The 13,313-nt window shown below is 37.6% G+C and overlaps 1 protein-coding gene across 2 annotated transcripts in view; it reads left to right on the top strand.

Moving 5' to 3' along the window:
* plppr1 (phospholipid phosphatase related 1) overlaps positions 1-13,313 on the top strand; it is an 80,341-nt gene that overhangs the window by 43,287 nt on the left and 23,741 nt on the right. For both annotated transcript variants that reach the window (XM_033976334.2, XM_033976333.2), the window contains exons 3-4: positions 1,095-1,283; positions 11,665-11,797. In XM_033976334.2, the coding sequence (XP_033832225.1) occupies positions 1,095-1,283; positions 11,665-11,797 (322 nt within the window). The remainder of the gene's footprint in view (positions 1-1,094; positions 1,284-11,664; positions 11,798-13,313) is intronic.

Below are 13,313 nucleotides of genomic sequence, written 5' to 3' on the forward strand. Positions count from 1 at the left end.
CACATAGATGGCTCACTACACATGGCTGACATAAAGAAGTCAGGAGAAGAAACTACTCTATTATAGTTTCTTCTCCTGTAGACCAACTCCTGGTTTCCTGCTTTTACTTTGGAGGTGAAGTATCTAGCCCTGTGACACAACTTTAGTGTTATATATAGGCCTGTCACTATAAATACTATATTGACTTATTGCTCAATATATGAAAGATGGAACAATAATTTTGAGGGTCAATATTTATTGCGAGTACTGTTTCTTTGTACTAGTGGGGGACGTGTTGTAATGTTTTGTACTTTTGTGGAGATTTGAGCTGTAGAGAGTTGAATACATAACTTCTATGATTCATTAAGTGTTTCATATTTTTTTTACGCTCATGTTCATTAACAAAACTGTACACATAGAATAGTTTTGTGGGAGAAATTCTACTTTAGGACTAACATGTCAGTGGTGTAATGGTTTTGAATATTACCGTTTATCGTCTATATTTTTCCCCAGAATGTATCGTACTTCAAAGTGTGTTATCTTGACAGGCCTAGTTGCATACTAAGTCTCAAGAATACTTTTGTAGTTATTGAGAAAACGCTCATCCCACAGCACCACTTTTAGTCTTACAGTACCTCTCTCAACTGTCGTTTCACACACTCAGTAAAAGCGATACCTGCATAAAACACTACTTACTTTCTATTTTACATCACTCTTCATCATCATCCTCGTATACTTAAGCACATTCTCTTCCCAGCAGTTAGCCCGAGCCAGCAGCCCCACTGGCACCCACTCTCTGCCGAATGACTCAAAGACTGCAAAATCACATTAACCAGATTCGTGCTGTGCGATGTTTAGTGTTCCCTATTCATTATCAGTGACTAAAATACCCATATACCATACAAAAGCACCCTTACCGCCCGCAGCCAGCTCTGACGAGAAAGGAGGCCAGAGACAAAAGCTGCGCGCTAGGAGGAGGGAGAGAGCGACAAATACATAGCCAGATTTAAGATGCAGTTTTTCAGCATTAAGCTAGCAGACAACGCTTGACTCAGGATCTTATAGCATTAGAAGATAGTAGTAGCAAACTGACTTGAATGATGTTTTTCTTCCAGTTGGTGATCATGTCCGGGACGGTTTTGCTGGCTTACTACATGGAGTGCACGGACCTCTTCAGCGTACACGTTCAAGGCTTCTTCTGTAATGATGCGGATCTGATGAAGCCCTACCCAGGCAGAGAGGAGGCTAGCTTCATCCCTCCACTCATCCTCTACTGCGTGGTGGCAGCGGCGCCCACGGCAGTTGTGAGTATAAAAAACTTGAAGTATTTAAAAATATGTGCCGAGTCTGTTTGGGCTCTTTGATTGAGTTCAGAGGTTATACTTACTTCATCTACTCAAGTCACACTTTTATTTAAACTTTAAGGTATATCTGTAGTGTAGGGATGAGCACACATCTGTACACTTCTGCTGTGTACTATAACTGCAGTAATAGTAGTAATATATTAGTAACAAAAGTATTTGGTAACTTTCATATAACCTGCAATTTAAAGGTGAACTATGCTGCTTTTCTGGGGGAGCATCTGTCACATTCTTGTCTCCATTATTTCTTTTTCTGGGAAGTTCCACAGTATGCTACCAGGTTAAGTTACAGGTCGGATCTGTGGAGAAACGAGAACAATGTAAAAATCCATTCACTTTAAAGGTACTTTTTAGTTGTGATTGAATTAATGTAAGACAGAAGTTTAATGCAATGCTGTGGAACATTCCAAGCTAAGCAATAACATCTCTATGGAGACAAGTAGGTGGGTGACTGGTGGAACCTCATCAGAAAAGTTACATAGTACTTCAAACTCCATGTATTTACTATGTGTAATTCTTAACTTGATGGGAATTAAAGTAGACTCACGTAGATGTGAATTAAAGCTAGAAGTATACAAACAACTTGCTTCTACTTTTTATTTTGTTGCCAATACAGTATGCTACAATTATTTCTGCAGTTATGTAGTAGAACACATAAGAGAGTACACAGGAGAAGTTTTAAGAAATATGGTCATCCAACTATACTACTGATCTATCTTAAAAGTTACAATATTAGCAATACTTCATTGACTCAATATCAACAAGTCTCACTTGTATTTATATTTAGTCACTAGACTACTACTAGTGTTAATGCTGCTTTAACTACTATTTCTACTGATATTACCGTTACAAACCAAGGCTGGAATCAGTCATAAATTGTGGTCTACTACTCCCATGCCCTCTATTTGAACAAGTAAAATGTAGATAAATAACATGCAGGTAAGCATTAGTACCATATGAGGATACTCGGTGAAACTCTTTTCATTTTCAACCTATAAAATACTTCACTTAAAAGTCCACAAAAAATGAATGTACAGATGCCACGATGCATAGGAAAAGAACAAATAAACACCAAGATATCCTGTTTAGCTAGTATTAAATGGTAGGAAGAAGAGGTAGGTTTTAAAATAAGGTAAAAAAGAGTCCATTATGTATTGTGTGTCTGTGAGTTTATATTCATTTATGTTGCACTATTAATGCTCTATACTGTCCTAATGAGTTATGCATAATGTATGCAACTGTCACAATGAACTATTAACAATGTTCTCATACATGTAGTGCACTGAAAACCATTTGAATGAATTACTAATTTATTAATAGCAATAGCCTGTGCTCACCACATCCATCAAAAGACACAGAAAAGCCTAAGCACAATGATGTTTGTACAGTTAATATTCAATGTGTAAAAGGTGAAGAAATAACTTAATTAAATGTTATATATTATATTTATAATAGTAGACATATTTCAAATAAATACATTATAATATACAATATGTACAGTAACACCAATATTTTAAAAAAATCCCGTGATGATATGACATTAGAACGGCATTTACTATTACTTAGACTGTACTCCTATTATTACCTGTATATTCAAACAGTTACTAGATTTAAGCTGCATATTTATCCTGCACTTAAAAATATGGTAATAAGATAATTCTAAAACAAAAAACAAAAATATATATGGTAGATTTGCCCTCAACTTTACAAAAGCATTTAATTGCTGTTTCACTCACAGCCACCAGATGTCACTCTTGCTCCATGTGTTTGCTCAGGCCATGCACCATATGTTTGTGCACCCATGGGTCAATTCATAATTAAAGCATGTCAAATCTTATAGACAGAATCTCCTGAAGCTTGTTTCTTTGCCTGTTTAATATCAGTTAGTATTGATGCAGTTCTGCTTATATCGTAGCATACAGATGTGGTCGTATGTAGAAGGTGAGGCAGACTTGTTGGCAGGCACAGGCAGGGCACACATGAGCTGCATGTCGATGGCATGTCACTGGTACGACACACATGAGGAATGCCTGAAGAGGAAGGAGAGCATTTACAGGCTCAAGGGATAGAAGTTACTGCAGTGCAATTCTCTCCAAAGTCAAATTTTTGACAAATCTTATCACAAATATAGGGTTGTTATGTATATGTTTTGATTAAAAATAAATAGACATTTGTAATTTCAAGTAATAGTGATTAATATGATCTTTTATATAGAAAATTACATAATGGTGTACACAATCATGTCTCGAAATGTACGATCACCACATTTTTTCTGCAAGCATTTAAAGGCACTGTACCTGATTTTTACTGCACCTGTCTTAAAAGTGAAAAACAGGACTAGTTCATTTTTAAAGCTTTGTAGTCATGCATTAACTTATGTATTCTGAGCATCTTAATTATTCATTGCAATGACTTTATAAGTGATAAAGCTCACAACCTCAAATGTGCACTTTCTGATGGGACCTATAGCCATCAGTGTTGGCTAATCTTGGAAGGACTTTTCAAAATGCGTATAAAGTGAGTTCATTAGATTTTTTTGCCCTTCAGAGAATTTGGTACTTGACCGTGTTTTTGTTTTTGACTGTGCCTCCAAGCAACGCCACAGGGCAGCAGAGCAGAGTGCCACCACAGTGCAGTGTCCTGAGACCCTTTTTACAAATGATCTATAGCCTTTTTGTGTAGTTAGCATATTTTAAGTTTAAGAGAAATTGAAAGAGAAATTTTCCAGTTCTTCAGGAAATGCTTCATATTTATAATTCTACAATTCCAGTACAATAATAATCTTTGGTTTGGTGTTAAGGACTTTTGCAACATAGAAAACTAGTACTACCAATGGATTGGGTCAGTATTCTGCTGTCTAATTAAGTTACCTAGGTTGGATCATTTACATTGCTTATTAAGATGTATGTAGACGTCTGGTTTTAATTAACTTATCTATTAGCGTGCTAGTTGGGTAATGAACCAGGAGCTCTGCTAAATTAAGTTAGTGTAGGTTCTGCATCACTGCTTCGGCTTCTGCGTCACACATATGGACTGTCAAGGTTTGGACGTGTTTAAATGAGACATATTACAGAAAATAAAGGGATTGTCATTTGTGATTTTAACCATGTTACAATCATTAACTCACTCAAAGTTGTATTTTGAGGGATTCATTCTATTATCTTTCTCTGCATTTCAGCCACCATTACTCTTGTACTAATTCTGTTTCCACCTATCGCTTTTATCCCTTTTACATTTCCTTTTTTTATGGTGACATGTAGGGTTCAACTCCTTAGTGAAAGCCATTTCGGAACAAATATTTTATAATCCACTGATTGTTATTGTGAAAAAGTAGCTGTGAAATGGTGTGTAGCAGGCAGAAATCAGCTTTGTAGTTTTGAACCAGATCAATATTGTGGTTGGAAATTAACAAAATGTAAAACAACATGTGTCAGTGGCATAATAATATGTCATTCACTCCACACTCGGCACTACTGTACTATAGCCACAGCTGCCCTGGAGTAGATCAACGGAAGCGAGGCTGCCGATCCTTGTCATCGACATTCACACCCATTCTTACCATAAGTATCAAATAAGCCTTCTCTGTATACTTCATTTGAATATTTATTAGCTCAGTCACACTTGCTTCACATATATACCATAGAGCTCCATATTTATTGCAAGCGTAACTCCATCCACCCCGCCGCTCTCCCAGCTTTCAATGAACATTCTTATTAGCACTTCAAGAGCTACTTCATCAAGACAGTGATTGCTAGAAGTGGCTGGCGGCTAGGCGGGGATCATCTATTTATTTGTAATGGGACACTTCTTCCTCATTGCTAACCCTTACGCCTCCTTACTTGGGTTTTTATTGTCTTCCCTCTCCAAACACTCAGCATTGTACAAGTAAAACTTATTGGGCGTTTTATTGAGGGGATAAAACTCATTGTAAGTTTGTGTTGTGTCCTGGGAGATAATTGTCAAGCAGGCACGCTACTAGCAAAACAATGCAAGTTAATTAAAAAGTTGGTTGCAATGATTAAATGCACTGTATGTAGCCTGTGCTCTTACGGAATCTTGTGTTGCCTTATGCGCGTATATTAAGGGGGCACAATGGCGCAGTGGTTAGTGCTCTCGCCTCACAGCAAGCGCCCGCACCTGTTTTTAATGTTTTAAATAGACTTATGTACTACTTTTGTTGTTTGTTTGTATTTTTTCTGCATTTTGAAGAGGGCGGACATGAAAAATAAAAAATAAATGAGTAAATTAACAAGGTCCTGGGTCTGATTCTGGGGTGGCATGGGACGTTTCTTTGTGGAGTTTCCACGTTCTGACTCTATAAAACATATAAAGTATACAAACTAGTTTTGCTCATTCTCATTATGCTTTCATGTGAGCTGCAAAGGCTGCACTAGCACTGATTAATGACTACAGGTGCTGGGGTTTAGGTAGTGCTGATTCCGATCAGAGAGAATCCTTTTAGCTTTAAACCAACTGGATTTCAATTAATCTCTTTGGATAACCGTCTTGATAACAAAAACACCAACTTGGCCATCATGTCCAATGTTTTTTTTAAATTAAGAATAAATCAGCATTACAGTTGTTACCAGTAAAAACTATATCTGATTGGAACTTGTTTACCTTGTTTCTAGGGACACAGTTAGGTCATGTTTATGGTATTTAAAATGTAAATCTTATGCACTCCCAAGTTTGTATGGAGTCACTTCCAGCTGATGTGGTCACATTGAGTATATTTGAAGTTTGGACACATTGCTCTGCACTCAATTAAAAATAAAATGGGAGAGTTGCTTGTGCAAACTGGAGTGCACCCATATTCATGTTTTGCCTAGTTGCACAGCTGTTGTTGATGTAAAATTTAGGTGACCATCCAAGTGCTTGTTAGTTCAGAGGATTAGGAGGAGTTCCAATGCACTTGATAACAGCCCGCCTATTGCATTTTTTATTCTATGGTAACATAAGGGAGTCCCAGATTATTTTGTCATTGGATTTGATACATCCTTCAATAGTGTTGGGGCAGTCTCTCAGAGTCAGTGGGGAACCCATGTTCAGATCTTGAGCTGGCTTCATTTAGCTGGAAATGACAAAATTGCCACACATTTAAAGGATTTATATAGTCACAATTATAAGCACTTAATTTGGATTGACTTGGATTTAATATCATGTTCATGTGGTAGCTAGCACTTTTCAGAATCTAACCACATGTTCCCCATTGTCACCATTTTGAGTACTTTTCACACTCAAAACATAAAATATATTGTCACTATTCAAAAGATAAAATATGTCATCACCACTCAAAAGTTAGAATGTGTTGTTTTGGGTTGTTTATTGCAATTTTTTGTCATTCTGAAACCAATAGATAGTAAGTCTATATGATTTACAACACAAATTTAATTTCGAGATTGGGCCTTGCATTGGATCATATGTGCATTTTCGCTCATTCATCAATGCTTGCTCAAACATTGTTTGTTCCCATAACGGATGCTGTGTCATTTGATTAAATGTACACTCCATGTCCCTTCTGAACACACAGTGTAGCATTAGCCAATCAAGATTAAGTATGGCACGCCTGGATGACGGCCAATTAGCATAGAGGCTATAATTTACGGTCCACATGGTCAGAAAGGAAGAGGTTAGACAGGACATATTTATATTGTACGGTCTATAGAGCATCCATCAGGGAGTACGTTTAATGGGCAACATATAGACAGTGTGTTGTCACGTTTTCAAATAGATTTATTACAAACGGTTAGTAGTTACTAGTAAGGGATCAGTGATTATGTGCTCTAGAAACCTTTGTTCTTTGAGTTAAGGGTTAGCAAATGAATTACAGATATTTTCAACAAATGCACAAACATAGCATAAATATTCTTAACACATTTCTCATGTTTTGCCTATGAAATGCTTTGAGTACAATTTAGAATCTGAAATAGGTAGCAAAGTGACTTGCTATTTCAAAATTAACTTAAACTGATTTTTTGTTTGTTTTGTTATTTGATTTTAACAAAACACCAGAGTCACTTTCATCAAAAATGTTTAGGTGCGAATTAGCCAATTGAGGATGCGCTTCCGTCCGTATCAAAACAAATCCGACTGATTACGAGAAAAAAAAAGAAAGAAAGGAAAATGGAGCTAATGTAAATTCAGCCCGGAAGACCTAACTCCGCTCCCAATTACCTCACTGCTTCTCTCGAGTTTACTCACTCCGCTTCAGTTTGAGCCGTGCCCCACCTCCTCCCCAGCTCCCCCTCAGCTTCTCGTCATCTCATCGTCCCCTTTCTTCAGCTTCACCTTTACCACCTCCAATGTCCAGGCCCCAGGGTGAAGACATCTCCTCTCTCTTCTCTAACTGACCACGGCCTTCATCGCACTGTCTTGTGTTTGGGTCAGAGCGCCAAAGATAACTCATTTGATAAAGCTCACTAATACTGTTCTTTCGTGTCTATCCAGGTTGAAATATCACTATATAGGACTGAAAAACATCAACAATCAATGAGTGAAACATTAACTCCTTTAATCTGAGGCAAAATAAATTTAATTTTGTTTTAAGTGACAGGTGACCAATGAGCCCCATCGTTTCAAATGCGTCACTGAAATAAACAAATCTGATTGCATGACTGCGTTTGAGCCTGGCTTCTGGTGCGAACAAGAGCTATATCATTCTGGACTGGCCAGGCAAGAAAGCATCCTTTTCAAGATATTTTTGAGCAATAAAAAATAAAGTTGCGATATAGATAAGTTTATTGTCAAACTCAATCATTCTTGGCAAATCCATACACTCATTTTTTTCCCGCTTATCTGGGGCTGTGTTGCGGAGTCAGCGGTCTAAGCCAGGGCCTCCCAGACTTCCCCCACCCCAGACACTTCTTCCAGCTCCTCCAAGGTGTTCCCAGGCAGGCTTTTATATTCAAAGTTTAATTAGAGACACTTAACCGTGAATAAAAGAAAAACAACACATGTTACAAATGACTTACTCACGTGACTCTTTGGTGACATTTAACATTAACCCACATACTTCACCCCCTGCATATACTGCATATTTTAATAGACCTGATCCCACCATGAATCTCCCGTGTCACATTTCAGCTGTTCTACCGCTATGAGGGTGTGCATAATGGAGTGACGAATAATGTTCCTGAATAATGCGGGCAGTGATTTTGTCATTTTAATGTCCACTCGAATGCCACAGGTGAAATATGGGATGGCCTTTGAAGGGTAACGAGTTGTGCCAGTCTATAAACGGGAGGATCCGATGGACTGGCCAAAGCACAGAGACCAGTGGAGTTGCTCTACGCTGGTCAGCTCAAGTATTCCTCAAACATACAGGTCCTTATGTTTTATGTATGTCCCGACCTTTTCTGTCAAGTGTGGATGCAGATGTTTTCATAAGGGAGCCGCTAAGAAGAGTGACGAGTGATGCATGAAAACGAATTATTGTTTTACTGTTGATGATGGGTTGTTTGGACCGGAATAACTGTTTGTAGAGAGAAAGGGTCGCGCCGTGATTTGAGGTCATTATTCAATCCGAAGATAAATATTTGGGTTGTGATGTCATTGAAGAAGGTTTCATTTTGGAGGTTGGTAGTGCATTTCTTATCATGTGGTTTGCTTATGTAAGACAAACAACGCTATTTGATTGGTCTATTCCTAGCTGTGTCAACAATGCCTGGGGTTACATGTGCACTCAAAATGTGATAATGTGATAATTGTCAGATTTTTTGAGCTATAGGCAAAGCAAGTTAATGTATTTATCTTTCTAATCATGGTCACTCTGGTTACTCACAGAACCTCCAGGTTGCATGTCTTTTAAATAACCTTAAAGTTTTCCAAAACAGATAATAATCAGATTTTGGTATGTATGTGAACAAAGCCACTGTGGTTTTCCTGTGTTGCATTGTAAGTAAGAAGCTTCCTAGTGTTAAAATCCTCTTTTAGGGTTAGGATTAACATATTACCATGAAAAAATCACAATGATTGGTGTGATTTCCATCCTATTACCATGCTATTATTTTGCTGTAATGTGCTAACCCAGTCTTTTCTGCAACTATGTCTGAAGGCTTCGAATATCTTCTTTTTAAATGTGTTCTCCTGACGCCTACTAATAATAAGGGGCTCAGCGCATTTTAAAATTTCGTGCAATATTAACTCACTTCACACTCAGTGGTGGTAAGCTACAAACTGTAGCCACAGCTGCGTGTTAGACTGATAGAAGTGAGGCTAAGCATTTGCACCATCACCTATTGGCCCCTTCGACCCTCACAATCGCTCACACATCACATTCAAATAGGCGAGTTGGATGAAGTGTCTTGTCTAAGGACATAACAGTAGAGCCACTGCTGCCCCTCAATGACACCTGACTCTATTTAAAGAGAGGAAATGCAATTATTCTTTTCCCATGAGTAGAATCATTGCCACAAAATACAACTGCTGGATTAAGTCCCAGTCTAGCCTCTAAATATATTAAGCATTAACGCTGATAAGCAATTCCTGCCTTCAAAATTGCCTTTTTGTTAACTCGATTCCCTTGAACTGTGGTAGTATAAACCTCTTTAATCCCTCACATTTTAGCCACAGCCCGCCTCACCTCGAGCATCGGACAGAAGATTTCTTTTAGTGTCCAGCAGCACTTTTCCATTAGATGTGATGTAATAGCAGAATAGACCAGAGGACAAGATGCATTAAGACACTGGTTTTAACTCAGGCGGAACAAAGTAAGACAAAAGGTTTCTCTGCTAAAATGGGATGACTACATTTTTTGGTCCCAACTTGTTTTTCGTTCTGCTCTTTTGAAATGTCAGCGTACTATGGATCTCAGAAAGAAATAATTTGACTTTCCAAGTACTTCCAAAATACTACAAAATGTCATCCAGGTCCACTTAAATAGTTTTAAACCAGGACTAACATAAAGGAGTAGGACTGTGCAATGTTTTTCCTCTCAAATTTCTATAAAAGTCAGGCATTGCTCTAACCTGGCTCACGCCAGATTGATATGTGTGTCACTCTGAGTTGAGTTTTTGTATTATCGATCTGGAATGGGTCTTGCGGAAAGCGATCAGAAAACGATTATTTGAATCTGATTGGCCGAAGTGTCATGACTGTGGAGCATATGAAAAATCTAACTTTTGTGACATTCAGTTGAGAGAAAAGTGCAGACATCTACCCTGTCCACAAATGTGCAAAACGTTTACCTTCTGCATGTTTTTTACAAAGTATTCTATATATAGGCTGAAGGACGTCTGTTGGTGTCGCCATGTTTGTTTTGGTTCACTTGAGCTTTTGACTTCCACACATCCTCAGTGCTGCTCTGTGATTGGCACCAAACACCTGTCGGCCCTATCGCACCAGCGGGGGTATGCCAAGATGGATTCTCATGAGTTTGTGAACTCACAAATCGCGAGAATCCATTTTGCTGTGCAAGGATAGTGTGGCCCTGCTATAATTACAAATATTTGGATAATCATTGAAATCATGGTTATTTGAAACAATATTTCTGACAGATACTCTCTAAAGTTAAGCCATAGAGAAGGAATAGATTTTTATTTTTATTAGTCATTTTTTCTGATTGTTTTATATGAGCATTTTGAGAAAAAATTTAATGGTTTTTTTTTTTTTTTTTTTTTTTTTTTTTTTTTTTTAACACATTTTTATATGATTTGAAATAATTAAAAATGTGATTTCACAACCCTTATTCAAATGTTACAAAAACAGTAACTGTGATGCTGATCCAAACTTGTGAATCCAAGGTAGGGTTGTCAAAAGTATCGAGAATCAGATATTAATTGACACTAAAACTAAACTGATATCAGATACTAATAAATACTAAACTGGATACTCATTTGAGCAGGTAGTGACATTAAAAAGTCATATTCACAGGTTAGAAATGAACCTTTCCTGAATAGCTTTAGAATGATCTTGAGCTGTATATAAGACCACATAGACTACTATACGCCCATGGACCACTATGGAACCTACTTGGAAGGCAGAGGGATTGCACAAATTTAAGGCCACATGGTAATATAAAAGAAAGTACAACAAAAACTATTGTGACAACATTAATCTGAGAATCCATTCACACTTGCACACACATCTCATTCAAATCTTGCCTAAACTGAAATGAAACCTGGACCATACCAGGACTAAACTAGGACTAGAACCAGACCAAACCATCTACATAGGGATTAAACTATAAATGCACCCAAAACAAATACACATTCTTTATTTCAAACTAAAATCCTTATCTCCCGATGTAACTTGACCCCATTTTGGGAACCACCTCCACTAACCTCAAATATCCCAATACCAACTTTATTTTCCATTTCTATTGCAGATCTTTATTGGCGAGGTGGCCATGTTTGTGATGAAGTCCACCAGGGAAGCTCTTCTGGCCCAGGAGAAGACCATAGTGACCGGAGACTGCTGTTACCTCAACCCCCTCATACGCCGCGTCATTCGCTTCATAGGTAAAAACCCAAACCAGGAAGTGTTACCCATAGCAAACATCATTCACCATGGGAAGATGAACAGGAACATGAGGACCATGTTTAAAACGATATCTGTCAAGACGCTGTACCTGAATTTCAATCTTAAAAACATGAAAAACTAGTTAATTCTCTACAGCTTGCAGTGGCCCATAGTTATTCTCTTACATTGTACATTCTGAGCATCATAATTATTCACCATGATGAGTTTGCAAGCGCTTTTCACAATACACAGCAGACTTATTTTGACCTCAAGGACTGCTTATACAATATATCTGTATGGGGACAGGGCTTTTACATTAGTATGTTGTTCAGTTTAGTGAAGATAAGTGAACTTTAAAAACATAGAGGAGGCACAGTAGAAGAAAAGTGAAGGCATTTCGCCGCTCATACAAGCAACTTCTTCACAGCCTTATATCTGTTTTAAAGGAGAGGCCAACTGAAACTAACACTCCTATTTGTTTACAATTTCTGTTTGTAAGTGTGAACTGTGCCTGAGCCATATTTTGCATAATTGTTCAGGGCCCTAATGGGGGCTCTCACAGCTATTAGCATACTGACTATGACTATTGTTTTCCTTGTTTAGATTTGGGTCTGAGGGTGGAGTTGTATATTGGAGATAAATGATATCTAACCCCTCCATTCCTGTTCAAAGATGGATTGTCTTTACTAACAAAAATTGCCCCCTCACCCCTCTAAAACCATTTATTTTCTTTGGCTAAGATCTGTACCACACTATCAGAGAGGAGGTAGCGAAATACACACCGACTGTGCTGTGATAGCACTCTGAGGGGGAGTGAGCAAAGGGAGGGAGACTCAGAGCACCAGTTTTCTGTGAATATAGCATTTATATTACACTTTTAAGAAGTTTAAATGGGTGATGCAGATTCTCTCATTTAGAAAAGACATTTTGTTTTATCAGAATAAGATTTTTTAAAGTTAAGTTTTGTAGAAGGGCCTATTGTAGTCTAGACAAAATGTTTAATCTAAATGTAACTGCGTATTTGCTCAACGAAAAATATATAGAAGGTAATTATGTACAGATGTGGAATAAAGCAAAGTGTGCATGATTCACCATAATAATAAATATATAAGATTTACATTTTTTTTTTTTTTTACGTTAGTGTGAAAAGTTTGAGACAAAAAAATTGAGACAAATGATAATGATAAGTCATTGGTCATGATAAGAGCATCATTTTGACTCATTTGGTGGGGGTAATTTATTTCAAACTGAAGCCTTGCGACAATGCTTAGTTGACTTTTTCAAACAGGGGAAGAAAATCTTAAGTTTTGCCTAGATTTTAAATTGACCCAGTACAGATATATTGTAAGTAGGTCAAAATATGGTCTGCTGTGTGCTTATAAAGCGGTGTACATATGAAGCAGTTTATTGCCCAAAAATCTGGACGTGTGTGCTGGCATGCTAGTTGCCCCTCCCCCCGCCACATTTTTTATTCCTTCTGACACAGATATTGCTTTAACAGTAAATTTGTGAAAC

This window comes from Periophthalmus magnuspinnatus, chromosome 12 (genome assembly GCF_009829125.3).
Source record: "Periophthalmus magnuspinnatus isolate fPerMag1 chromosome 12, fPerMag1.2.pri, whole genome shotgun sequence".
Classification (NCBI taxonomy): Eukaryota; Metazoa; Chordata; class Actinopteri; order Gobiiformes; family Gobiidae; genus Periophthalmus; species Periophthalmus magnuspinnatus.